Consider the following 27,359-nt stretch of genomic DNA (forward strand, 5'->3'; position numbering starts at 1 on the left):
AGTTGGAATCAGTGATTGGGGAGGCGAAAGGGGTACTGAAGTATGATATAATTCCAAACATGCATGAGGTATGTCAACAGTAACATTATGTTCAATCAAGAAGTCCCATCCGATGAGAACAGAGTGGGTAGCGGTGCGCACTACATGAAAAACATGAGAAAATGTGACATCTCCAATATGTATAGGAGCTGTCACAGAGCCAAGTATGTCCAATGGTTGACCAGTAACTGAATAAGCCAAAACGAACGATCTACTGATAGACTGAGTGGACAAAGCCGGTATGGATTTACGGCAGTCGTCCATAATGAGAGAAAGACCTGACCCCGTATCAACCAACGCATGAAGTTCAGTACCAGCCAAAGTGATCTGCACACAAGGTGTGGGCGGAGCCGAGTTAGCAGTAACAATGTCAGAATGGACCAATATGGGGGGTGAAGCTGGCATTTGGTCCCCAATGACAGCTTCTACTCGTTTCCCTGGTGTGGCAAGGAACGGGCTTTCTCACTTAGAGGCTGAGAAAAGTGTACATGTTGTGTGGGTGAGGTGTGATACCGTGATGGACTATGGGAACGGAGGGGTGGCGATGGAGAGCTATGTCTGCGATAACTCGAATGTCTATACTGTGGACTGTGTGAAGGTGAAGAAGTGTAACGTGCATTATGTCTATTGTCATAATCATGCCGCCGTTCCCTTGAAAGCGGACGGCCAGGTCTGGGGCTGCCATCATGTTTGGGAGGGTCGTGTCTGTCAAATTGTGTGGTGTGATGAATGTGTGACTCACGACTACGGGAACAGCTACAGTGTCTGTGGCAGAAGTCCATGACTGGGGATGGCTGTTCGCATTCAGAGTAGCTATGGTGATGGTGTGGAGGATAGCAGTCGTCTCGGGTGTTTCGTCTGTCTCTTCGTGGGTGTTGTGTGGTACAGTAGCAGCTGCCATGGCGACAAGGGTCATCCAAGCCAGGTTGGCGATGACGTGTAGAGATGTCGTAATCCACAGATGCACAGGTCTGATGTATAGAGTGTGAGGAAGGTGTCATCTCGTCCTGGAGACGGGGAATCCGCCGGGAAAGCTGGTCGATGCGATCATCCATCTGTCGAAGGTGTGACTGGGGCAAGGCATGCAAATCCATCCGAAGTTCAGATATAGCTGATGCCAGTTCAGAGATGTGACCAGCTGTCGAAGAGGTAGCTGATGGTTGGTGACCCATCGTCACAGGCATAACAGTTGTAGGGTTAGCAACACTGATGGCTAGTTGAGCACGTTCACACTGAGCTGCCACTTTCAGAGCATTGTCCAAGGTCACAGCGCCATGTTCATGGATTTTCAGTTGAAGTAGCGGGTCTAACCCGGTCACAAATCTACGGAAAATCTCGCAATTCCGTGCTGTTGCATCATATAGAGGAAATGCTTCAGTAACTAAATTTGTGAGCTCAGCAGCATAGACTTCCAGAGGTTCCTGTGGTTTACGTGGACGAGCATTCAAAAATATCTGAAAAGTAGCCAAAAACGTTGTGCGGCCAAAAACAGCAGACAGACTGGCTTTAGCCAAAGTATAGTCAGTTTTCACCTCAGGTGTTAGAGACTGCCAATAAGCAAAAGCCGGGCCAGTAAGCTTAGCAGGAAGAAGTTTGGCTTTATCCAGTGACACAGGTGCGACATCAAGTGCAACTTCAAACCTCTGTATCCATGCGGTAAAAGGCTCCGTACCATCTCCAGAAAAAGGGTGAGGAAGATCAATCTTAAATGGCAGGTGTGAGTTTGCTGCATCCGCAACATGTCCGTTTCCCTGTGCAGCAGCTGCGCCATGCTCGTCGTCCGCCATTCTGTGTGAGAGCAAATGCACGTAACCCCAACTTGCAAAAGAGCACGAAAAAAAATGTGTTGACGGCTCTGCAGGTCAAAGTAGCGAAATCCACGTCATCTAATATGATAACAAGCGTCCCAGCGAACCAAGCCGACCACCGCTGCTACCAGTGTAACGCGTTGTTGTTGCGTCGTCGTTCCGTGGATTCTCGGCGTCGTTGCCGGGAGGAAGAACAGCAACTCAGTACTGGTCTCAACACTTGTTTATTAGACTCGAACGGGGGTAATCCACCACGATTACAATGTATGCCCTTTTCTCTCACAGTTCTCTCTCTTCCCTCTCTCCTCACTCTAAATTCTGCGCTCCCGCTTCCCTTGAATTCTCTTCTCGCGATACAATATTCCTCTCACTTCTTAAAGGACCAGAACCTAATTTCACTCTAACATTCATCCTTACAAAAGCAAAAGTGCAATGCCAAAAAAAATTCCGTCACGAACGTGTCATGAACTGACAGAGCTGTGCCTTCGCATGTACAACGCTGTAATGTTGTGCCTAGGAGACAGCAACAAATACCATTTATCTTTAGCATGTCAAGCACTTTTAATGTACAATCTAACAGAGTCACTTCTCTGGTTACTGGCCTACAGCAAAGCACAGAAAATAGCATTAGCAAAAATGTCATCCCTACCTTTGAATTTCAGGATCATTCCTGCTGATTCAGCATTCACACTATTGTTATCCTGTGTCTTTATTACTACTTTATTTAGATACTGTATGTTCTTTGTTTTTTCTCTTTATTATTACTCTGCTATTTTTTATATTTTCCGAGGTATTCCAGGTTTTGTTGGAATTTTTTTCCCATTGAAATGAATGGAGAGAACGTTAAAATCCCCTTCAACTTTGTCCTCTTTCAGCTTTAACTGTATCAGCATACTTTCAGCTAGAAACACCATTCGACCTTTAAACGGGTCAGGAGGCATTAATCTATACGTCTTGTATTCAGCTTTTTGATATCTATTACGGTTTTTCTTTAACCGCAGTTTACATTTTATGGGTTTTTTTTAGGCCTTTTCTGATTTTTACATGGGAACGGAATGCTCTAGTGGTGACATCACCGCTAGAGTGGGAGAAGCTGTTAAGTTTATTGAAAATTTATTTGAAAAATATCTAAATCGCCATCACGGCTGCAATTTTGCCTCTTCATACACCATTTTCTCAAAGGTAGTAGAGATTTTTGTCTTCTTTCAGGTAATGCTGTTCTCATTTTGATAGGACCTACAGTTTTTCCACCAGGTAGCCAAACCCACAGTTGAGTGACTGCTCAATCTCTCATTTACTCCAATTATAAAATAGCTCCAGGAGTTTTGGTGAAAAACACGAATGAAGGCTGTTTCTAACTCGCCACCTTCATTTTTTGGAATATATTCACAAAGTGGATCAGTCTCTTTGTTGAAGCCTTCTGGCTCTGTTAGTGAAATTATTTTGATAGATCTTATAGTTTTTCTGTAGTACTCCATTTTGTGAGGAGAAGTTTTCTAGGCTTCTCTATTCTGCGTGTGTAAAGTGGTGTGTCACTGTCACTCCCCCTCGCACTCTGGGCTTAGGTCACCATAGAAAGTTATTTACAGGAAGTGAGTGTACCTTTCTGAAGTATAGTGAATATTCAAAATTAAACTTCAGCTTTTAATTGAAGGTCATGTGAGTGCACCACAGCATGCTGCAGTTTCACAGTAAAAGCCTTTGTTTTGGATTCTTTCAAAATAAAAGCCAAGAAATAACAAAATGAGCTTAAAATGGACTTTGGCTATTGGCATACGGCTTTAGACACTGACTTAGGGTGTTTTTAATGTCAGTCATGGTGTCTTCTCCCAGGAGGCCATGTCCAGCCTTTCACAATAAAAGAGTACAGTTATTTGTAAGATGTTACTACACCTCTGCAAAGTATAATGAATATTGAAAATGAGGTTTGGATTGTAATTTGTGATGATGTGAGTCTCCTGCAACACTCTCTCCTTTCAAAATAAAAGCCTTTGTATATCATTCTTTCAAAATAAAAGCCCTGAAACAGCAACATAACCTTAAAATGGACTTTTGGAATTGGCATACAGCTTCAGGCACCAGTTGAGGCCATTTTAAATGTCAGCCATGGTGTCTTCTCCTAACAGACCATATTCAGACTTTCACAATAAAAGTCCACAGTTATTTATAGGAAGATATTACATTTTTGTAACGTATAAGGAATATTCAAAATAAAGCAGCACTTTGGCCTTTCAAATTAAAAGCCTTTTTACAGCAGTCTTTCAAAATAAAAGCCCTGAAACAGTAATGTGACATTAACATAGACTTGTAATTGGCATACAGCTTTAGGCACCAACTGAGGCCATTTTAAATGTCAGGCATGGTGTCTTTTTCAAAATAGAAGCTAAAAATGTTAATATTTGCTCTTTTCCAGGACATTGATTTATTTCTTCCTTATTTTCAGTCTTTCCTTCTTTTTTCTCTTTCGCTCAGAAAACCTTTCTTCAAATATTCCTGATTTGGCTACACAGCCTTTACCTTCTGTATTTATCGGTTTTTAAACTATACATTCTTTCTGTCTATACAGTCTTTCTGAAATTTCACTTTTTTGCTGTTTCATTCTTCCACCGTTTTTCTTTAACTCATATCATATTTAATTCCTTTGGTTTTTCCTTCCTTCACTACAGTGTCTTCTTTTATATTAGTTTAACACTTCTTTCTTTAGCAATTGAAAGCCAATTTATTTTTACTTCATCATATCATTCTCTTTCCACCCTTTCCAGCAATTTTGAATAGTTTCTTAGCTAAACAAGTTAAGCTTCCATCTCCATTTTTACATTTCAGCTTCCAGGATGCTTCAGCATTGTATTTCAGCCTTCAGCTTATTCAGCAATGCATTATTTTCTCTTCTTTTTCTCACAGCTGTTGCCATTTCACTATAGTTTAAGTCACCCAATGTATGCAACGTGATGTGTACTCGCACAGCCTGCCTCGCCAGGTGGATCAGTTACTTTTCAAATGTGCATCTGACACTTACAAAATTGATTCTGATTGGATCGATTCCAAAAACGTCCCTCACTCACATTTTCGTCTCGTTTTTATTAATTAACGAAAATGTCAATATACTTTAATTATAGTCTTCGTCACCATCACTTCATTTTTATTTAGTTATTGTCTTGTCAAAACAGCTCATATAAAATCAGATCTTTGTGATCTTCCACCTCTGGGCATGTTTAGGCAACTGAATCTATGTGGTTAAGGTTAGGAATGGATTGTAGATATGGCAAACAAACAAAAAATTACATTTGATATTAGATTTTTATTGCCTTGTATTTAATTTACACCTTGTGCACGTAAAGCATTTTGAATTGCCTTGTTGAAAAATGCTAAACATTTCACTTTTAATTGTTTTACCTTGCTTAGAGATGTTTGAGCCATTTCTGAGGCTTTGGGAAATGATTGGTAGTGACTCAGCAATGTTTGGTTAAACTTATGTTACATGCATTTTGGAAAATCGATTATTATTACATTGAAATATACAAAAAAAAAGAGACTGAACTCATTTTTATAATGTGGTTCTTTTAAAACTGTTAAACTAAAAGAGTACAGACGAAAAAATGCTGGGTGTGTTGCACTCCATTTAGATTAAAGCTTACCATCTATACTGATTAGATTTTACTCAGTTATCACATGAATGTAAACATTTCCTCACTTTTAGTATGAGTGAAAGATTATTTTTAATCTTCTTGTATGAATGATCACAGGTGGTGTAAATTAAATTTTGTTGTTACCAAGCCCCCTTAATGCAAGAGAAAGTGCTGTAGCTTACTTACATCAAACAATCTCTCTATGTACACCTCCTCATTCACCTTCTCCCTCAGCATGTCCTGGGAATGACGAACAAATGTCACATAACTGTCAGCCATATCCATACCTGGCTTCTGCAAGGGACAAGGGAAGAGAGAAGATAAAGAAAAAACTAATAGAATTAATGTGTTAATTACATTTAATTACATTGAAATCTATTACAAAAATATGAACAAATTAAAACAAAAATTACTACTACTAGCCAGTATACTAATAGTAATATTTTTTTTGTTAAATCATATTGCTGATCACACGAAGACACTGAATATCTCAGGCTGAATTAAGGGAATGAATACGTAAAATAATTACAGTGGGTTTGAAGCTTTAATTCAATATTTAATATTAACATTATAGTTTCAATTGGATGGAATGCACTGATTCTGAATGTATATCATACTGTCATTTTTTCAGCTGGGCTAATACCCCTTGGGGCCACAATTGTCATTACATGAATCAGTCATAAAGCGCTGCACACAAAGTGAACAAAACACCACCTGTTTCCTTAAAAATGTCAAATGTCCTACCACCTTTTCTGATCCAGACTAAACTTTTTCAGCAATACTGATTTGGACAGTCATGAAACATGCAGTGATTCCCAGAGGATGAAGGTTTGCATTATCCAGTAAAAATATCTCTATATCTATTTGATAGATTAGTAAAGGTTCTCTTACAATGAATAGACTACAGAAAGAAAGCTGTCTTCTATGCTTTAGCATAATTTGAACATGTACAGTATTAACACTTTATCAAAGGATATTCTACTGGACTTGTGATGGTTATTTTATAATTTTAATTTAATGTATTTATTTTTATTGTAAGGGTTTAATTAGTTTTATTAATTAACTTCTGCACTATCACCCAGTTATCAGAGCTTTTCGAAACATTGAACTTTTCCTGTCATAGCTGTAACATGGATGGTGACATAAAGGCTTTTATCAGCTTGGAAATGTGACACTTAAATACAGCCTCATAGAGCTGCTAAGCACCCCATAGAACCTTACTCTTTTTTATGTGATACATTTGGTGATAAATGTTTTTCATTTTAATAATTTCATGGAAGCAACTACAATATATTAACATTGAAACTAATATGGCTTTCTAAAATGTTAAGTTATCATTTGGATAAAAGGAATGTTTTCATCTCCAAAGAAGTGTTTCATATACAGTGATACAGACTTGAGGCTTGAGGGCAGCCATGTTCTTCAGTGAGCTCTTGTCAGATAGTTGAACTTGGCTGGGACCCAACACTCACAGTCGGGGCAAGTGCAAAATGAACAGGGGTGCTGGAGACACCAGGACTGTCATTATGACATTCAACAGACCATTCAACATTTATAAAAAGCATCTTTGTTGTCTTTCTTACATCGTTTTACCAATTTCAAGATAAGATAATTCTATAAATCTAATTCTAAACCATTTAGTCCCAATTTCTCTCTCTTCTACAAATTACAGAGATTTCAAAAGTTACACAAAGGAATCAATGCTAACTGCTACTAAACTTAGTTAACACATCAGTAATGACACTTACAATGTGTAAATGAGTGTCTTTTTTTACTAGTGAAACTCTAATTTTGTACATTAAGGACATAATTAGCATGGTAGGCTGGAAACTGTGACCCTTGCCAGACGACACAGTGCCTTGTCACATTCAAGCCATTGACAAGCCATTAATTTGAAATTTGGCATGTTGATACGGTCAAAGTGTTGGCAGCTAACACAGATCTGATCCACACGCACATACACAGGCACACACACACACCACCATTCCGATTACAATGTGCATGTTTTGTACAGCATGGACTCACAATGTACCCTGCACAGAGAGCATGACATGAGGTATGGCTGGTTGTCAGTGTCCAGCCACATACATGGACATGTACGAGAAGGAAACACAGGGAGGTTTTATGTGGAAATAGCATAGTCAACACCATTCGGATGATGATGATGATTCTAAATATGAAAGCATGGTCAAATATTTGTACACCACAATGGGTGAACACTGCAAATACAGAAATGTTGCAAATACAGAAACACTGCAACAGCCAAACGCTGCAAATACAGAATCGCTGTTACTACTTAGTAAGTTTCTTTCTGCCCTCTTCTCACATTCCTATTAATGCTATCAGACATGAATTTAAGGAGGGATACTCACAGCAATTCCTTAAGACTAAATACACAATCCCTGGGGAGCTTCAGTGTGGGTGTGAGAGTGCAGGCAGGTCTACACTGTCATTAGCTTTTCACTAATGTTTCATCCAGTTGGGCCCATGACATCAAGAAGGCTCAACAGTGTGTTCCAGCGTCCCAGAACTACCCTCTCTTTTCCTGCTCCTGTATACTAAACACACTTAGACAAACTAGCCTAGTAGGCCTCAGGCCTACCTTAGAGATTGCTGCTGGCCTGAACAGCTCTCTCGGCAGCAGAAAAAGTAAACTGACTAAGCCTGAACCAGTACTTGCTAGTAAATAATACTAAACATCACTGCCAGCTTGGACAGCTCACTTGGCAGGAGAGAAACTCTGTATGTGTTTCTCTCACCTCTCTGTATGTCTGACAATATCCTGCTGGGTGAACAACATTTACAGTTGTATTAAACAGTTTCCTAAAAAGTGGAACATGTAGCAAGCAATCTATTAGATGAGTTTTATGCTACCACAACACCCAGCCAGGCCCCCAGGTTCTTCATGGACTACCATTCCCACAGGCAGGCAACTGAAGGCAGTGCAGAAAAAGGAGGCAAAATCAAGGCTGCAGGGCTGGCATGCTGGAGAGACTATGGAGGCAGCCACACAAGTCATGACCTCCTAGCACAATTCTCACCAACGCAAGTCTTTGTGAACAAGAGGGTCAAATTGAGGCTTCAGGCTGCAACCAGTAAAACCATTACGACAAAGCAAGAAGAACCAGCAGAGAACTTTCCTTAAGATTAAAAGTGTTACTGGGGTCCTGATGGTCATTTGCTGGATACTGGAGAATTTGCCTACAAAGCCACACGTCACGCATCAGAGACACTGATGGACTACATGAAAGGATAAGAATTGCATTTTAATTTCCTTGTACTATGCGCAATGATACTGTTCTCTTCTCAACTGGTAGCAGGCCTGAAGCCTGCCTTATGCACAAACATTTTTAAAAGGATGGGGCTAATAGCAATAAGCTTAACAGTAGGGCTCAAACTTAACTCATGCAGCACGTAAATATAATAAACTGATATTGCTACTGGCTTAGTAGCTTATTTGTATTTGTATTATTAGTAGCTTAGTCCATTATTAGTAAAACACTTAAGAATTTCCATACCACATATGGAAAGAGTATGAATTAGATGTAAACAAAATAGTGAAGTTAAGAGTTGAAAAATATTGAAAGATACTCTTACCATGTAAACTATATCTGAATATATTATGATAATGACATTAGATCACAGGACGTTCTCTGCTGGTATTCATTAAGAGTTTTTCCTAAGACTGTGGCCACAATACAGATCAGACCACCTCTAAATGTAGGTATGGGAATCTCTAAATGGGAGCATTACAATTTGGTTTTTGTCCCATACAAGAAAGAAAAACACATAAAGAAAGTGTCACTTACAGGCACGTCCACATACTTAGAGGCAGCTTTCACCTTGACATAAGGGAGAGAGAAGTGGTTGAGCAAACAGTCAGGACTCCAGCAGTGGTACAAATTTTCTGAACAAAAGCTGCTGTGGTGACACTGAACAACCTGTAGTTTAGTGCCTGCTGACATGGCTGCTGTGACTCATGTGTTGATTACACATGCAAAAGTCAATAACCTGGTTTTTGCAATACTATGGGAAACCAGCTGGGTAGTTAACCTATTTGGTACCAAGGAAGGCTTCAAAAAAGATCAAACTGTATTAAAAGTAGCATGTGGAAAAAAACACACATACAATTTTCAAATGCAGCATGATTGAGTCATTAAATCACTACAGGCATTGATTATGATGCTATGATGATTTAAAAAACATTAATTATTACTAAAGAACATATTAAAACAGTATAGTGCTAACATGAAATATATTTAATGTTTACATCCAATTACAAATTCTAATGTGGCATTTTTGTCACAAATAAATAAGCAGTTTAGTTGACTGGGAAGCAGTGTGCTGTGTGTTGATCTAAAGGTGGTTTAAGAAGAAAAGGAGAATGGTATTAAAAGACTTACTGTGAAAGATAGGAAGGAGGAGAAGAGTGTTCCCTCATCATATCTGGAGAGTTTGGCTAACACATTCTCCAGAATGACCACAAACTGAGAAAGAGAAGAAGAAAAAAATAAGCTAAACAGTATCTTACAAGTTTGATAAATGTCAGGAAGTATTAGTGGTAAAATATACATTAGTATTAGTGTAAATAGAAGCACTGATAGATTTAGGTTGCATTATTTATGAGTAGTGTTAAATAGGTGTGTACAATTATTAATGCAAGCCTATTCTAAAGTTGCTGAGCTTTATTCTGCTGTAATGCTTTTTCAACTACAGCAATATGTCAAAATGTCCGTGTCAGGTTTGCCAGTTCATGGTTTCAATCCATCAAGAGAATATCTGGTTTCAAATAAAGCATTGTTGAGTGAATTAGTTAATTATGAAGACTGGTCACATTTTAAGTGTCTGTGGCAATATTGAGTCATTTTGCATCTCTTTCCAGTTTTTCTGCATTCTTTGCTGGTTGTTTTGAATCTTTTATGCTCATTTGAAGTCTTTTGGTGATCATTGTGAGTTTGTTTGTGGTTTTGTCCCTGTTGTAGTCTATTACTAGGTGTTTAGTGGTCATTTTGTATGTCTGTGTGTGATAGCTGTGTCCACAGCCACATGTTAAAAGTCCAAGTTCTCTATACTCACATCATTTTCACATTTAGTTATATTCAGTTGCAGACACCATTTCTAGGGTAATTAATACAATTGGTTTGTTTATAGGATTTAATTTAGTAGCAGTTTTGACAACATTGTTTTCTGAATGAAGTGTGCACATTTAGTTAACATTGTTCTGTCATTTCTGTTATTAGTCTAAATTTCCTTGTTTTGAGTTACCTGTTACTGGTTCCTCTTCCTGGTGTGGCAAAAGAGGTGGCTGATGGTGGAGCCTGGTATTATGATGAGGCCCAATTCAAGGAACATTCCATGGGCTGAAAGATTACTTTAAACTGTTGTGAGTGGATAGACTTTCTGTTTTATTTGTGTGTTATTCAGTTAGTTATTTATCTCGTTTTTTTTTTTTTTAGTCGGTCTAGTCACTTTCTTGGTTTTGTTTACGTTTTTTGCAGTTGAATTATGTTTCGTTGACCTTTTTTTATGGGCTCAGAACTTTATATTATTTTTCCAAATTGTTATCTACTTGAATTTTTGGGTAAATAAACCATTATTTTTGTTAAAAATCAACCTATGGCTCGTCTGTCTACCAGCTCAGTCCCTCGCACTGTGGTTGTTTTGAGTCTCTTTACATCATTTTGTATCTGTGTCTTCCCACTGAGTCTCTTTGAGTCTTGCAGTCATGTATTTTGCAATATACTGTACCTTAGCTACCAGCAGTGTTATCATCTCCTTCACTGTCTCCTCAATTAGATTGTCAATTTGGGAATGGTATTGTCTCTGCAAAGGAACAAAAAAAAAACAAAACAAAACAAAAAAAAACAAAGCATGTTATGGTTTTCATTCACATTTAATAACTCCACTGTGAAGTTTTGAAGTGACAGTCGACATTAAAAGGGAAACACTGACAGTTATTGACTATATATAGATTTTTTGTAATTACATTTTTTTTATTCATAAACATGGTAAAAAAAAAAAAACAGCTCAGATGGTATAGCTTACAAAAGACAAAGGGCACAAAGACAAAAAGGGTATGGTCAGACAATAACCTCCCATGAGTCAAAAGTGTTTCTGGTGAAATTAATCTAGAATACAGAAAAAGAAAAGAAAACTTCTTAAATAAGTTAAAAAAGGGAAATTATGTACAATCTCACAGTTAAGAGTCTGACTGAAACTTTTTAACAATGCAGTGTCTAATTTGCAAATACTTCCACAAATCTCCTGTCTCTTACAGGTTGTAATTTTAACAAATTCATTGAATGATATAAATATACCATCTTTGTAGAGATCGGTTATTGTATGTATTCTATGATCTAGTTTCCAAAACACTTTTTGCTTCCCTATTTGTACTTCTGCATTGAGACAAAGCAAGATGTAATGTCTGTAATGTGAGATTTTGTCCCAACTTCACAAGAATGCTTAATGATTGGATTTATATCTTCCTTTTTATTATTCAAATGTTGGGATATCACATTTATGAATGGACGCATGGATGAAATGGTATGGCAAGAATATTCTCTGTAATGGAGCACTCTAAATTTTCCCTCCAATGGTTGGCTATCTTGGTCGTTTCAAACTGGGTAGGGTGAGCCCCGTTTTTAGTTGGTGAAGGTGAAAACTTGTGGCCAAGTATGGCAACCCACACTCAGGACTTGTGCTCTGCATTAAACCCATCCAAGGTGCACACACAGAGCAGTGAACACACACCCAGAGCAGGGGGGAGTTTGTGGAGACTCGAAACCACAACTTTTGGGTTATAAGTCTGACTGTCTATCCATTAGGCCATCACTGCCTATGGGCTACCTTCTGCAAATCACCAATGGTGGTTAAAATATGCAGTAGGCTAACTACTTTTTACAAGTTACTTATGTGCTGCTATGCGGAGATTTCTAAGCCTGTTCTTTTTACTAATCACATCAGGTCCATTAGGACATGCAGACAATACCATCATTAAGTAATCCTTGAAACATACTTCTTAACGCAAACATTGTGCTGGAGTCAAAGCTGTTGTTGAAACTGTGATTGCAACATTTTATTTGTAAGGGGCCACATGCAATATTAAACATACATGTAATCAATTGCTGTATTGTAAGACAGTTATTTTAAAGCAAATTTTCATCTGTAGTCCCTTGGCAGGTTGTATATGTGCCCAGTGACAGAACAGTACCAAACAAACCAAACAGACAAGACAATTTGTAAATTTACACACAGGAGTACAGCATAAACTCACATGCACACACACAATATGTCAGAGTATATGTCAAGAAGTCTATGTTAAATTAAAGGCTTTTTTTTTTTGCAGATTGCCCAATGGAAGGAGGCAAAAGAAATGCTTGAAGAGTTTCTTGAAGATTTTATAGACATCTCTGAACAAAAGTAAGGAAAAAGTCCCATACTGGAGAAGTGACGAAGCTTTGAAATTTGTATACATAAAAATATGAAGATAATCTAAAAGTGATCATACTGAAGTGGCTTTTTATCTCAAATTTTGGTTTGTTGGTCTGCCACCAATATATAATCTAAAGAAACACAGAAGAGAGATATACATCCATGGCATGCATAATTGGCTGCATCAATAGAAAGACTATATCTAATTTGTGTAGTATTTCATGGTTTTATGAATTTTTTTAGATCAATCCACTTTCCTGGAAAGGGTAGTGGTTAGCTCTTGGCCTGCTCTACACCCACACCTGGTTTTGCATGTGTATAAACAACACTGTAATTAGCAAACATTTGCAAGTCTATACCATGACATTATTGTGGAAGACCATTAAGAGAGAGATCATCTTTCAGCACAGCAAACTCAGCTGTTTGGTTTGTGTGCTCTGCAGCCAGTGTCATCATTGTCAGGCTAGAAACTCCATTCTGTAACAGCACTGTGCAATTGTTTCTGTATATCCAACATATTTTATTTTCAGCTTTTAGCTCAAGTGTGGTATTTAAGTAAATATGAGTAAAAACAAACAAACAAAAAATTACAAAACAAACACGTCTTAGCATGTATAAGCACACCACAAAGGGAAAGAGACAGAGAGCAAGAAGTTTGATATTCTCCTCTTTTGCTGGGAGACAGGAAAAGAAGCCACTGCAAAGAGAAAAAATGAAAATGTTACAACCACAGCGGTCACAAAGGACAAATGAGTTAAGAACCTTTCAGACAGGGAACTCTCCCAAGCAGCAGCACATGTTCCTGTTGTGGACTTTATTACAGCCACAGAATCTGCCATTCACAACAATGGCTTATCTAATACAGAAGCAGGGGAACTCAGGCTAAAAGAACAGCACTGTCTAGTTCTAAGACACCGCCATCCAACCTCACCACCCATGAGAGCAGGGCCCTGTCATCCCTGTCCAAGGACAAGACTATTACTATCCTTCCTGCAAACAAAGGGAGATGCACAGTGGTCCTAAACACAGCAGACTACTATGGAAACATCAAATTCACCAGAGGACACCAAAGAAAACAGGTTAGCCTTTTTGGACTATGAGGTTCAGGTCCTCACGACCACAGTCAGCTGTACACCTCCATTTAAAGGAAACAGGACACTCATTTGAAGACAGTGATGTACATATTTTGGACAGAGAAGATACATGCTTTAAGAGAGGAGTAAGAAAAACTATATACTGTATGTTCAAGTGGAAAAACCTCCCTTAACAGGAGTAGAGGGCTCAGACATACTATAATTTGTCTTCAATCTACCAGGTTGCCCTTTTATCTGTTCCCAGGAAATTATGGAACACATCAAATGTCTTCCAGGGAGGACAGCAAGTTGCTGTAGCCAGTTAGTCAGAGGGGTCACATGAGTCTACCATTAGATCCTAATGACCCTCACCTGAGTTCACTTCTTTTGTTCACCTAACAAGCCTATTCAGGCCAGGTGTGAAGTGAAACCAACTCAGGAGTGTTGGTCTAATGACTCTCAACCGATTTACATAGCTCACCTAATGAGCCTATTTGGGCTAGGGGTGGAGTGAAACCAACCTGAAAGATAACTAGCTTTCTCTTAGACTGATGAAGCTACACGGATGAGTAGTGAAACTAATAACTAAAAACTAGAAGTCCAGTTGCCATGACTCAACCTCTAGATAACTTCACCTGGACGACTGAGAATCTGCCCACCAAGGCTTGTTAGGGCAGAGTGGTGGAAGAAAGCAGGAGGTGGCTGCACACCAAGAATGGTGTGAAGGTTTTTTTTGTTGTTGTTCTTAATTGTACTTGATATGGACTCTCTTTTGTTCAGTTTTTCCCTTTTTTGTAGTGAATATCTTGAACTTTTGTTTCCTCGTGTTTTTGTAAATAAAACACCACCTTTTCTGTGACTCAAGCCATTGTCTTCTTTTCTTCACTAAGATCTCAGTGAACAGTTTTCTGACAAGCAGTTTTCACAGATGCCCGCAAATGTGAGTTTTACTTGCTACTGTGGTAGCTCAGGTCATTTTTAGGAGAATTAAGCTCTCTAGCTCCAAAAAAAAACTGTTTGTAATCAAAAGTCAAGGCTTTCAGCAGTGTATCCAACTGTAAGAATGTGAAGATTAGAATGTTTGAACAAGAGATGTTAACATGAACAACACAAACCTTAGGCAGTCAGTAATACCATACCATACCAAAATTGCAACTTCTTAATGGAGATGATACTATAGAATGAATCCTTCTTTGACATGCCTTTCTTTCTTTTAAAACATGATTTTAGGATAAAATAATCTATTAATTCATTGATTCAGGTGTTTGTTTGCAAAGTTATAAATTTTGTTTTGGCCTGCTTATTGAAGATTTCCATTACTGTTTTATTAATTTCATTTGTTTGCTTGTTTGTTTTGGTTGCATGTAAATAATGACAGGCATGAATCCAAGCCTAGTAAAAGACTTTGGAATGATTAGTCCTGCGAAGTAACTGCTGTCATGGAAAATCAGTTACACTTTGAGGGATCCTTTTGTGTTGTCTTGTAGCACCAACAGAATAGTGAAGGATTTAGCAATAATTAATTCATTGTTAGTAATTGGTATCGGTCTTGAGGTTCCGCAAAATATGAGATCTCTCACTTCTACCCCATGTATATTCAATACTATCTACACATATGCTAATGAAATCCAAACAATTCAAGTGGAGGAAGACAGATATGAAAACTGATGACTAATTATACATTTGGGAACTGGAGGGTGTGATTTCAATTGAATTTGTAGCCACACTTACCCAGTCTCTAACAAACTTTCACAAGATAGACAGGAGAAAAACAGCAGAAAAAGGAAAAAGATAGAGGTGACATGGCACATGTAAAAATACTGAAAAAGTAACACACAAAGGAAAAAAGATGTATTCAAGTAACAGAGAGAAAAAAAATAACACATTTATCTGATAATGCCATTCAAAATGAAACACAAGCAATTGATTTTCATTTATCCCCAAAACCAAGTGACTAAAATATTTAAACAAGTGAGCTGTATATTTTCCATTAGGGGTCAGTGGTAGATAAAAGTGTAAAATTGGATTATCCAAAATACAATACAATTAAGCTTTGAGTACATGTCTATTGTCTCCTACCTCCTGCCCCAGGTCCATGGCACACAACTTGGCTGACTGGACCTTGGCATCCACCATGACATTGAACATGGTGCAGATGGACTGTGGAATGCGAAAGTCTGTGCCCCGGCTGCTTTTCTGAAGCTTGGCCTCAAATGCAGTCCGTGTCCTTCAGAGTGAAAAAATAAATGTACAGGACTGTAGCCAGGCTTTTAGAAATACTGAAATCATGAGTGCTAGGTCCTTAACACCCCATATAAATGAATAAAGCTAATCTACTCTAAATCCTAAGTCTTTCCTCAAACTGCTATAAACAAAACTGTCTTGGTTGAAACTGAAACCTTTATTTGTTTAATTAGATTTCTATGTAATTATTATTTTAAATGGTTGCTTGTTTTTCTTTCTTTCTATTTCTTGTTGATCTTCTGATGTCCACCTCTCTGTTTTCCCAGATTCTATTCAAAACTCAACCCATTTATTGGGTTAAAGAAACTGTATACTTGGGTTAAAACATGAACATGTAAGCATAATAAAATGGACACTAATAAATACATATGCCAGCCACTGCCAGCCACTCATCCTGGAGCACATCAGCTTAGCTGGTCTGGTGATCATTACTGAGTTCTTTTCCTGTTAAAGAAATAGTCCCCTAGTAGTGCCCCAGTATTTCTTACTAGCTCAGTGCTGAGATGTTGATATATACAAAAATCACATTTGAAATCACAATTTGAATATATGCATGACTTGACTTACAATCAGGCTGGTACACTGCATCTACATTTAAACACTGTCTTACCGTTTTACACAGGATTCAATCATGTCACTGGACATCAGCTTTAGTCTGGTCTCCAAGTGTTTTCCAAACTCCTCATCTGGCCAGTGGAGATCTCTGATGAAGGTCTGCAGAGCATCCAGCTTCCAGAAGAGATCCTCTGATGTCCCTGAGCCATTACTGCAGGACCACAAATCAGAAATTATCAAAGGACAACAATGGTGATCTACTCTGGTTTAGATCAGATGTTTGAATGGGTTAATGCACACATCAGGTTGGTAATAAAGAGCTTCTGGAACAATGTCCAATTTCATCTACTGTGATGGTAGTTACATGATAATAACAAAAGCCCAATTCTTTTGAAAGAGGTATGGTACGATAGGTTTAGTGATAACCAGTAATATGTTACAAAGTAGCATGGGACTGTAATGACATTACAGTTGCCTGTTAAATAGTAATTTTTTTTACCTCAGTTATTCAGTTATCACATTACAGTTGCCAATCAAATAACTTGTGTTAAATAATGTCTTTTTCTGCCACATTTGAGGGATGGAGATATATGCATTACTTCAGACTTGTTGCACAAAAGGGCAAAAATGTGATTGTAAAGTGCCGCCCAATGTTACATTGTTAACTGGCAATTATTTGACAATGCATCTCATTCGATGTTGCAACAAGTAGTGTTTTACCGGTATGTTGTACACTCAGTAATTAACTAAGGTAAAACATAAGTGTTTTAAGTAATGGTTAATGTGGAGCACATTTCTTTTTCAGAGGCCCAACCGCCACATTGGTTCTAAAACAAACTAAAACTTAGATTCAGAAGAGAGATGCCATCATAGCAAAAAAGAAAAAAATATGTACTAAAATCAGTATCATCAGTATCCTTGTAGAAGCTTTCAAAGTGTCACTAAACTTTAAACTCAAGTAACCCACTAAACAGCTGTGGGTTACTTGATGGCTTTGGGGCCTTCATGAGATATTTACCTGGTTTATAGGCCTTAGGCCATACACATTTCTTTTCACTGAGTTCCAAATAGAAACATTTAATTGTGTTTAATTACAGTTTTTATACAATCTGTGTACCATGTAGGGTTGCAACAAGTATGTGAACCACTTAGAATTTTCTGCATCAATTTAAGATAAAATCTGATCTGATCTGCATCTAAGTCACAACATTGTGTAGCATTTACTGTGATGTTTAGGTTCATTGTCCTGTTGCATCACCCAACTTCTACTAAGCATCTGCTGGTGGACAGCCACCCCTGATATTATCCTGTATTAATCCCCTGTACAATATTTTAGTAACCTTGGGAATTAATTTTACCCTTGATAATGGAAAATGGTCCAGTCCCTTAAACAATGAAGAAAGCCCAAATCATGATCCTTCCATGCTCCTTCCACCATACTTACTGTTGGGATGATGTTTTGACCCTGGGAATCTGTGCCCTTTTTTTCAGCATACATACTGCTGAGTTGATGAACCAAGCAATTAAAATTTTGTTTCATCTGTCCATAGAACATATTTCCAGTAGCACTGCGGATTGTCAAGGTCAGGGCTTGCTATTTGGGGAACTTCAGGCACGCAGCAATGTTTCTTTGGAAAGCAGCAGTCTCCTCTGGAATTCCACCAAAGACAACCTGCCTTTTCAAAGACTTATATATGGTACACTCATGAATTGTTACTATGTGGGTGTGGAAGGGAAGGAGGAGTACAACCCAAATGCTAGACACGGTTCTTTATTTAAATAACAACAAATTAAGTAAAAACTAGAAAAAGCATCTTAAAAAGAGAGATCAGTCTTGACTATGGCTGGTTAGCCGGGGAGTGACGTTCCCAGTGTGAGCTGGGATGGTGAAGTGATCCACGAGGTGATGATCGACGATGCTGAATGCCAGGGCGTTGTAACAATGTGATTATTTGACTCATTTTGTAGCACGGACCTTTTAGTATGGCACTTTAAGAAAGTTATATGTTGTTCGTAACTCTGTTTACTGAACATAATGGTAGTGGTCTGAGTTATTTATACATTCACTCTAGAGAAGGAACGAGAGTGAAACATGGTGGCAGCGGCGAGATTTTTTTTCTTCCTGACGGCGAACGAGTTTTGTTTTAGTGCTTAGCTGTGCAGCGTGAAGTTCGCCGCGGGAAGATACGAGCCCTGATGCGCTGATACGAGCGGATCAGGGTGGCACACTCGGATTAAAACCACCGCTGACATTGACGCTGGACTCAAGCAATCTGGCAAAGACATGGAAGGCGTGGAAAGAAGAATTTCTGAAAATGCTCGCTAGCACGTAATTTTGGGGACATAAAAGATTCTGTAATCCGTGACAGGATTATGTGCAGCACGAATAGTCCAAGTCTGAGAGAGAGATTGTTGAGAGAGGTCAGTGACTGAACGGGGTTACGCCCAAAATAGAAAAAGAGTGCTTAGCCATAGGGTACGGCATGGAGAAATTCCATCAGTACAAATATGGACGAAGTGTTCATACAGTCTGACTGCGAGGAAGGATGTGCTTCCTGGCTAACATAGTTAGACTGGATCGTTCTGGTAGAGGCCACTACAAGTGATAGGTCAAACAATGTACAGTGAGAGTAAGTACTGAGAATTGGAAATAATATACTTTACGCTGCTATATGACAGATATAAACACAATGACAGTGATAAAGCATGCACCATTCAGTCCACAATAAAGAGGGGAGCTTAATATAATTAGCAATACCACAGCACCCTCCACTGGACACAAACAGGTGTAAAACAGGGCTGAGTCACGCTGCGTTGCACGTCCCTGACCCAATTAGCGTGTTTAGCCTAGCGTAGGTTCAAGCACTCGCTATGAATAACAAAAACGATAACTCAACGAGCAGTAACCATAGCAATCTATCTCACAATGAGTTGGCATAACACAACTAACCGAACATAATATCTATTACTAGTATCGGGTCTGAGAACAATGATAACAAGGCAAATATGTTAACACATTACGAAGTGCCATTAACAACACGGGAAAATACTGCAACTCACTTGCTATAGACGGCCACAACTATACAACAGTAGTGATGGGCAAATGATACCGAGGCTTCGGAGCTTGTGTCACTCTTTCTGAAGCGGAGTGATTCGAAACACTGTGTCGGAGCTTGTATCAAAACACCAGTGTCACGTGACTGATGAACGTCATCACTGTTTCGCTTCGCGCTTCATTGCTTCAAAATGTTTCAAAGCTTTTCATTGGCTCATAGTCTTTCAGTGTGTGTCATTGGCTCATGGCGTTTCAATGCATTCTGAGCCAATGACAGCTTGACAGGTTTGACAGATTTGAGTGGTTTGGTGCCATACCAGCTATATAAGATGCATCATTCTGCTTCAGGATTTGGAGAGTGAGAGTATTTTGGCAAGTTTCACGGCGAGTCCCACCAATAAGCGACTTTCTAAAGTTTGGGATCATTTTGATCTCAAGAGGTCTGAACTTTTATTGCTGTCATGGGAATGAAACAGTGCCAGTGCTTCATTCGTGCTCTTTAGAGGTTGCTATTGCTTCAGTTGTCCACCAGATGTCACCGTCACTGAAGTCTCGAAGCTTTGAATCTTTTTCGGCACAATTGTCAGGAAAGCCTCAGTGCTTCATGAGGCCTCACTTGCCCATCACTATACAACAGCTTCTGCTGTAGATCAGAGTATGTCTCTGTTAGTCCCTGTCGTTTACTGCACCTGGCAAGGTATCCAAGCAAACAAGCTGGCTCCCAACTGCTCGGGAGCTCGAGTCAAGTGAGTGTCGTAGGTAGGGGAGCGGAAGTCTGCTGGGGTGTATCCGGTGTAAAGCAACCACTAGGGTGCCTTTTTTACACTGACCATAAGCCTCTTGTGAGTATTGTCTAGAAGCCACTGCTGGATGCACCCAAGAGACCTCAAAGGATGTTAATGAGACTACAGAAATATGATTTCATCATTATATATGTTCCCGGAAAGGAGATGCTGTTGGCAGATGCACTGAGCCAAGTGTATCTGGAGGACACCGCACAGGAAGGATCTGTGGAAAAAGAGAAAGTGTGAACATGATTCAGTGCCTTCCAATATCTGAAGAGAGACTAAATGTAATCAGAAGTGAAACAGCAAAAGATGACACACTTCAGACACTAATAAAGACATTAAGAGAAGGATGGCCAACAATCAAAAGAAATACACCAAGTGAAAAGATCACTACTACCCAATCCAGGATGAACTATCTGTACAGGATGATATTGTGTTCAAAGGGAAAGAGCTGTGAAGAATCACTCTGCCCACATGAACTGTCTGAAAGACCATGGTCTAAAGTGGGCACAGACCTGTTTGTTTTCAATAATCGTGACTATCTGAAAACTGTGGACTATTTTTTTAATTTCTGGGAAGTGGATTATTTGCAAGGCACAAAGTCTTCCACGGCGATTAACAAGCTGAAAGCCATTTTGCCAGGCAAGGTATACCTGACATTGTGTTTTCAGATAATGGGCCACAATATACATCAACCGAATTCCAACAGTTCAGTGGACGGTGGGAGTTTCAGCATAAAACATCGCCACCCACTCACCCGCAAAGTAATGGGAAGGCGGAGTTTGCTGTCAAGACAGCAAAACATCTGATGCAGAGAGCCAAGATGTCAGGACAAGATCCATACCTTGCGATATTAGATCACAGAAACACGCCGTCACAGGGTCAAAATGCAAGCCCTGCTCAGAGACTGCTAAGCAGGAGGACACAAACACTCCTCCCAACACACAACAATCTGTTGAAGCCAAAAGTAATAGACACAACACATGGACTGAGACTAAATCAAAGGTGACAAGAAATGTACTACAACAAACACACAAAAGACATGACCGTACTGAATCCAGGTAATCAAGTAAGAGTACAACCAACACAGTCACAAAAGATCTGGCAGAAAGCAACAGCTCTAGAACCGGTTAACAAACTGTCATACAAGATTGAAATGGACAGTGGTAGTGTTCTGAGGAGGAACAGAAGGTACCTCAAGCATACAGTTACAAGGCGCGTGAAGGCGCCCGCGCCAAGGCCCAGACACTGGCTCCAGCCCCAGTCCCCAATCCTGAGGAGCTGGAACCGGAACCAGAGCCTCCAGAGCATCCACATTGTCCGCAACCTCCAGAGCCACCAGAAGGGCTAGAGCCGCCACAGTGGCCCGAATCACCAGAGTCCCCAGAGTGGTCCGAACCACCACTGTACCCACAGCCCGCCCCATGCCCAGTCCTTCCAGAGCTACCAGAGTTCCCGGGACTGTCTGTGTTCTTCCGCCCACCTGAGCCCTACCAGACACCAGATTTTCCAGAGCCCCCACTACTTCCTGAATTTCTGGGACTGTCAGAGTTTCTCCTGTCACCAGAACTATCAGAACCTGCACAGCTGCCACAGTTTCCAGATCCGCCTCAGCTGCCGCAGCTTCCCCGACCGTCTCAGCAGCTTCCCCCGCCATGGCCGCCAGAAAGCCCAGAGCAGTCACAGCAACCACAGTTTCCTGAGCTTACGTGGCAGCCGCCTGAGCCCCCAGCATTTCCAGCGTCAGAGTCCCCAGCGCCGCCTCGTCGGCCGGAACATCCAGAGACCTCAGCGCCACCTCGTCGGCCGGTTCCTCCTTGGCCGACTCCTCGGCGGGACTCTTCACGTACCAGAGTCCACGTCAGCCTGAGAGGTCATCCCCCTGAACGACCTCCAACCTACTCCCGTCCAAGGGGTCGTCCTCCCGAACGGCCCCGGACCTCCGTCCGCCTCAGGGGTCGTCCTCCCGAACGGCCCCGGACCTTCGCCCGCCTCAGAGGCTGTCCTCCTGAACGGCCCCGGACCTTCGCCCGTCTCAGAGGCCGTCCTCCCGAACGGCTCCGGACTTTGCTCATCCCAGGGGTTGACCCCAGAGCAACCCGGAACTCGACACTCAGCTCCCTCCTGCCCACCCTGGATTCTGGTTTGTAGACAATGTTGGTGGCCGTCTGGTATCCAGCCTTGAGGGGGGGTACTGTCATGATTCCCCTTTGGGACTTCCTGCTGGGGGGACCTTTATTTTGTAAAGACTTCCTTTTTCCCCTTGCTCTGGTTCCTGGCAGCTTCACTGGTTATTTCTGTTCATTGATTCCACCTGTGTCCAATCCCCTTTTGTGTTTTCCCTATTTATACCTCCCTCCTTCCTTTGTACCCTGCCGAAGCATTAGTTGCTGTTAGTTATAGTTAAAGAGTGTAGTTTGCCTGGAAAGGTGTAACTTTTATGACGACCGTCCCATTCGGTCTAATCTTTATTTACCGTTTCACCCGGTTCTCTTGTGTTTGTATCTGAGATCCCTGTTGATCCCAGGGAGAATAAATCTTTGTTGTCCTGCATTTGGGTCCAGCCTTCTCTCCCGCACCTCCACACACACACCAGCTCATGACATCGTCAGTCCACAGAGTATTTTCCCAAAAGTCTTGGGGATCATCAAGATGTTTTCTGGCAAAACTGAGATGAGCCTTTATGTTCTTTTTGCTCAGCAGCGATTTTCGTCTTGGAACTCTGCCATGCAGACCATTTTTGCCCAGTCTCTTTCTTATGGTGGAGTCATGAACAGTGACCTTAATTGAGGCAAGTGAGGCCTGCAGTTCTTTGGATGTTGTTGTGGGGTCTTTTTGTGACCTCTTGGATGAGTCGTTGCTGCGCTCTTGTGGTAATTTTGGTCAGCTGGCCACTCCAGGGAAGGTTCTCCACTGTTCCATGTTTTCACCATTTGTAGATAATGGCTCTCACTGTGGTTCACTGCAGTCCCAAAGCTTTAGAAATGGTTTTATAACCTTTTCCTTTTGAGATCTCAATTACTTTCTTTCTCATTTGTTTTTGCAGTAATCAGGCCTGGGTGTGGCTAGAGGAATTGAACTCAGGTGTGATAAACCACAGTTTCCAACGGGGGGGGGGCAAACACTTTTTCACACAGGGCCATGTAGTTTTGGATTTTGTTTTCCCTTAATAATAAAAACCTTTATTTAAAAACTACATGATGTGTTTATTTGTGTTATCTTTGACTAATATTTAAATTTGTTTGATGATCTGAAACAAAGTCTGACAAACATGTAAAAAAATAATAAATCAGGAAGGTGGCCAACATTTTTTCACACCACTGTAAGTAGTCTATGGGTTCACTCAGTACTGTCAAGGTTTAATGTTCAAGACATTATAATAATAAATATAATAAATTATAATTGTTTGTTATACTTAAGCAAATTGTCTTTGTCTACTGTTGTGACTTAGATGAAGATTAGATCACAATTTATGGCAAATTAGTGAAGAAAACCAGTTAATTTCAGAGGGTTAACATAGTTCTTGCCACTGATGGCATGCACTGATGGGAGGCAGAATCCATGCTAACATTGTTATACACACTAAACTGTGAGTAAAGGTGAAAATTTATGCACGTTGCAGCTAGTGATTTAAACACCAAGCAATATTAGTGGCTTAGACTGTGAATGTGAATGTGTGGGTGCAGGATACACATCTTTTCACTGTATGTGTGAGTGTTAAAAACAGTACTGACACAGAAGAGACAAGAAGGCAACCCCCCTCCCTGAGAAAACAACAAAAAAACAAAACTTTTAAGGCATAACATAATTTCCGGGAGGAATCCTCATTTTCTAATATCAACGGTAAGACTGATTGAACCCAGGGTAACACAGCTGCTAATATTGTAGTACCATCAACAAAATTTTTATGGCCATTACTTTTTTCAACAGCTCTAAACCCACCCCAGTGCCAGTAGAAAAAAAAAAGCGTAGGAAAAATTCACACAGGTGTGGCCCTTAACCATCTACCCCCTTGTTGGAAAGTGGAGCAATTTCAGAACTAGGACAATAGCTAAAACTGAGGTCACATCTCTGAGTTTGTTCACAGTATTTACAGGCATGGATTAATTTCTAGTAATCAGACTAATACACAGATGTTTGCAGAAACTAAATATCTGACATTCCCAGTGGCCTCAGTTGTAATTTGTGTTTCATGCTAATTGGTTGATGTTGTCACTGTGAGTGTATTAACATGGTGATGTTGGTATTTAGCTCAAATTACCACTGTAACTGAATAGAGCCTCTTAATATTTTTTTATATCTGTAAAACATTTTCTATGTACAGAATAAATTTAGACGGTATAATTCAATAACAAGATAAAAAATTAACAAATATGAAATGCTAGAAAAGGTCATACAGTAAAACCACACACCTGGTCAGTTTTCTAAGAAATGCAAAGGTACATGAACACACTACTGTATGCAAAAATGCAGGCAACCATGCTCAACCTACATATTTTGTTGATTTTTTTAAGCTCAAATGAAGCAATTTGAATCCTTTCAGCACAATGTGAGGACCAGTCCTAAATCTTCGGCTGGTGTTCCTTGAAGTAGTTAATGCAAATTGTGAAGTTTGCTTTGGATCATTGTCTTATCTTTCTGCAGAATCCAGTCTCTTCAATTTCAGTTTCTTCACTGATTACATCACATCTACATTCACACCTTTTACACCCCCTTCCTTAAGAGCTGGTAAAGGGGCACTTACTAAGTAAGTAATTAGTTGTGCCCAGTGTTTGCACATGCTACAACTTACATCTTATGTTTTTAAATTTATAATATCTGCATATTGCAGACATTGTATTGACTTATTTTCACTTCGTATGTCACGTGTTTCCTCAATGCTAAAATTTCTTTTTTACTCTTTGTATTTTCTGCCTCTTTATGTATTTGCAACTTGCCAGTGCTATCAAAAATGCTTATCTATGTATGGGAGTGAAAATGTTGGGATTTAATTTCCATGTTACCACCTCCTCCATCCATACACACACACCATGTCAATAGTAATATGAATGTAACTTTGAGACTATAAATCCCATAAACTGGACATAAAGTAGCAAAGCTATGCTTCCTCCCTGATACTAATTTATACCTTCCTACACCTGCTTGTTCGGGTCATTCTGGATAGGCAGTCTTATCTTTCCTTACCACTCCTTACTCTTCTTGTAAAGTGCAAATTAAACAAAATGAACAAGTCTGCCATCTTTGTTGGCATCTTTTCATTGGGAAATGAATGTGTTACTAAATATAAAGTAAAGGTTAAATGCAACTTTCAATATTACTTTTATAATGAAAACATCAGGGCTGGTATTTTCGAATGTGTATACACAAGATCCCAGATGAGGGAATAGGGATGGATGTGCTGTGGTGACAGCGTCACACACTGTGGGATGCTGCAACGTACAATGAGCTTTTACACCTTTGATCCATGTTACTCACGCACACAACGTTTCGCTTAAGTTTTTAAAGTGTTATAAATGAAGTGTCAAGTATATATTGAGGTACGCAGAGAGTTTAGAATGAATGTCACTGAATTCACCCAATTGTTCAAACAAATAAATAATGTTAATAATAATAATAATAATTGAATCACTAGACACAAATGGTGTATTAAATGCTGTGAAAATACTGTACTGCTTTTTAACAGGTTACCTCATATTTTTCATCCATTACCTATACCCACTTATTCCTAACTAGGGTCACTGGGATCTGCTTGAGCCCATCCCAGCTCTCTTTGGGTGAAATGCAGGGGTACACCCTGCACAGGTCACCAGTCCATCGCAGGGCCACATAGAAACAAACAACCACATACACTCCTATGGACAATTTAGAGTCACCAATCAACCTGACATACCGTGGGACAAAACTGGAGTACCCGGAGTAAACTCACACACGCACAGGGAGAACATACAAACTCCACACAGAAAAGTCTCTGCTGGGTTGCAAACCTGGGACCTTCTTGCTGTGAGGCAACAGTGGTAACCACTAATCCACCATGCTGCCCTTGTGCATATTTTGTTGATTTAAAAATGTATACTTTCTAGTTTTGCTTTTATATCTCCTCTTTTTATCCATCCATCCATCCATCCATCCATCCATCCATCCATCCATCCATCCATTATCTATACCTGCTTATTCCTTAACCAGGGTCACAGTTATCTGCTGGAGCCCATCCCAGCTCTTATTTGGGTGAAAGGCAGGGGTACACCCTGGACAGGTCAATGCATCTTTTAAATACTTTAAAAAACCTTTATCTTTCTTTTAGTCTAAAAACAGCTGCAATAATTTCTTTAATCTTATGTGGATCATAATAAAAGTAATTATAAAGAAGGGACATTATAGATTTAAAACTGGTTTAACTGACATTGAAAACAAACAACTTGTTAATTATTATAAATAGCTATAATATGCATTAGGCAGAAAGACAGATAGATAGATAGATAGATAGATAGATAGATAGATAGATAGATAGATAGATAGATAGATAGATAGATAGATAGATAGATACGTTATTCAAACCCCCCTTGGTAGGAATTCAGATTGTTTAGCAGCTCTTTATATTTACTTTTACAAATTTCACTATATGCAATAAACCGATAAAGGCACACAGTCAATAACATTTAGCATAAATATCATATCAACAGTTAATGTTAAAAAAAGTCTAATGGCTGTGAGGACAAAGGATCTCTTCAACCTGTCAGTTT

General features: G+C 39.6%; 1 protein-coding gene across 8 annotated transcripts in view; it reads right to left on the reverse strand.

Moving 5' to 3' along the window:
* Positions 1–27,359, reverse strand: part of LOC113130189 (calcium-dependent secretion activator 1) — a 199,847-nt gene that overhangs the window by 32,355 nt on the left and 140,133 nt on the right. For all 8 annotated transcript variants that reach the window (XM_026306581.1, XM_026306582.1, XM_026306578.1 and 5 more), the window contains 6 exons: positions 16,832–16,987; positions 16,057–16,204; positions 11,222–11,296; positions 9,877–9,960; positions 9,283–9,315; positions 5,660–5,767 (listed from right to left, as the gene is read on the reverse strand). In XM_026306581.1, the coding sequence (XP_026162366.1) occupies positions 5,660–5,767; positions 9,283–9,315; positions 9,877–9,960; positions 11,222–11,296; positions 16,057–16,204; positions 16,832–16,987 (604 nt within the window). The remainder of the gene's footprint in view (positions 1–5,659; positions 5,768–9,282; positions 9,316–9,876; positions 9,961–11,221; positions 11,297–16,056; positions 16,205–16,831; positions 16,988–27,359) is intronic.

This window comes from Mastacembelus armatus, chromosome 5 (genome assembly GCF_900324485.2).
Source record: "Mastacembelus armatus chromosome 5, fMasArm1.2, whole genome shotgun sequence".
Taxonomy (NCBI): Eukaryota; Metazoa; Chordata; class Actinopteri; order Synbranchiformes; family Mastacembelidae; genus Mastacembelus; species Mastacembelus armatus.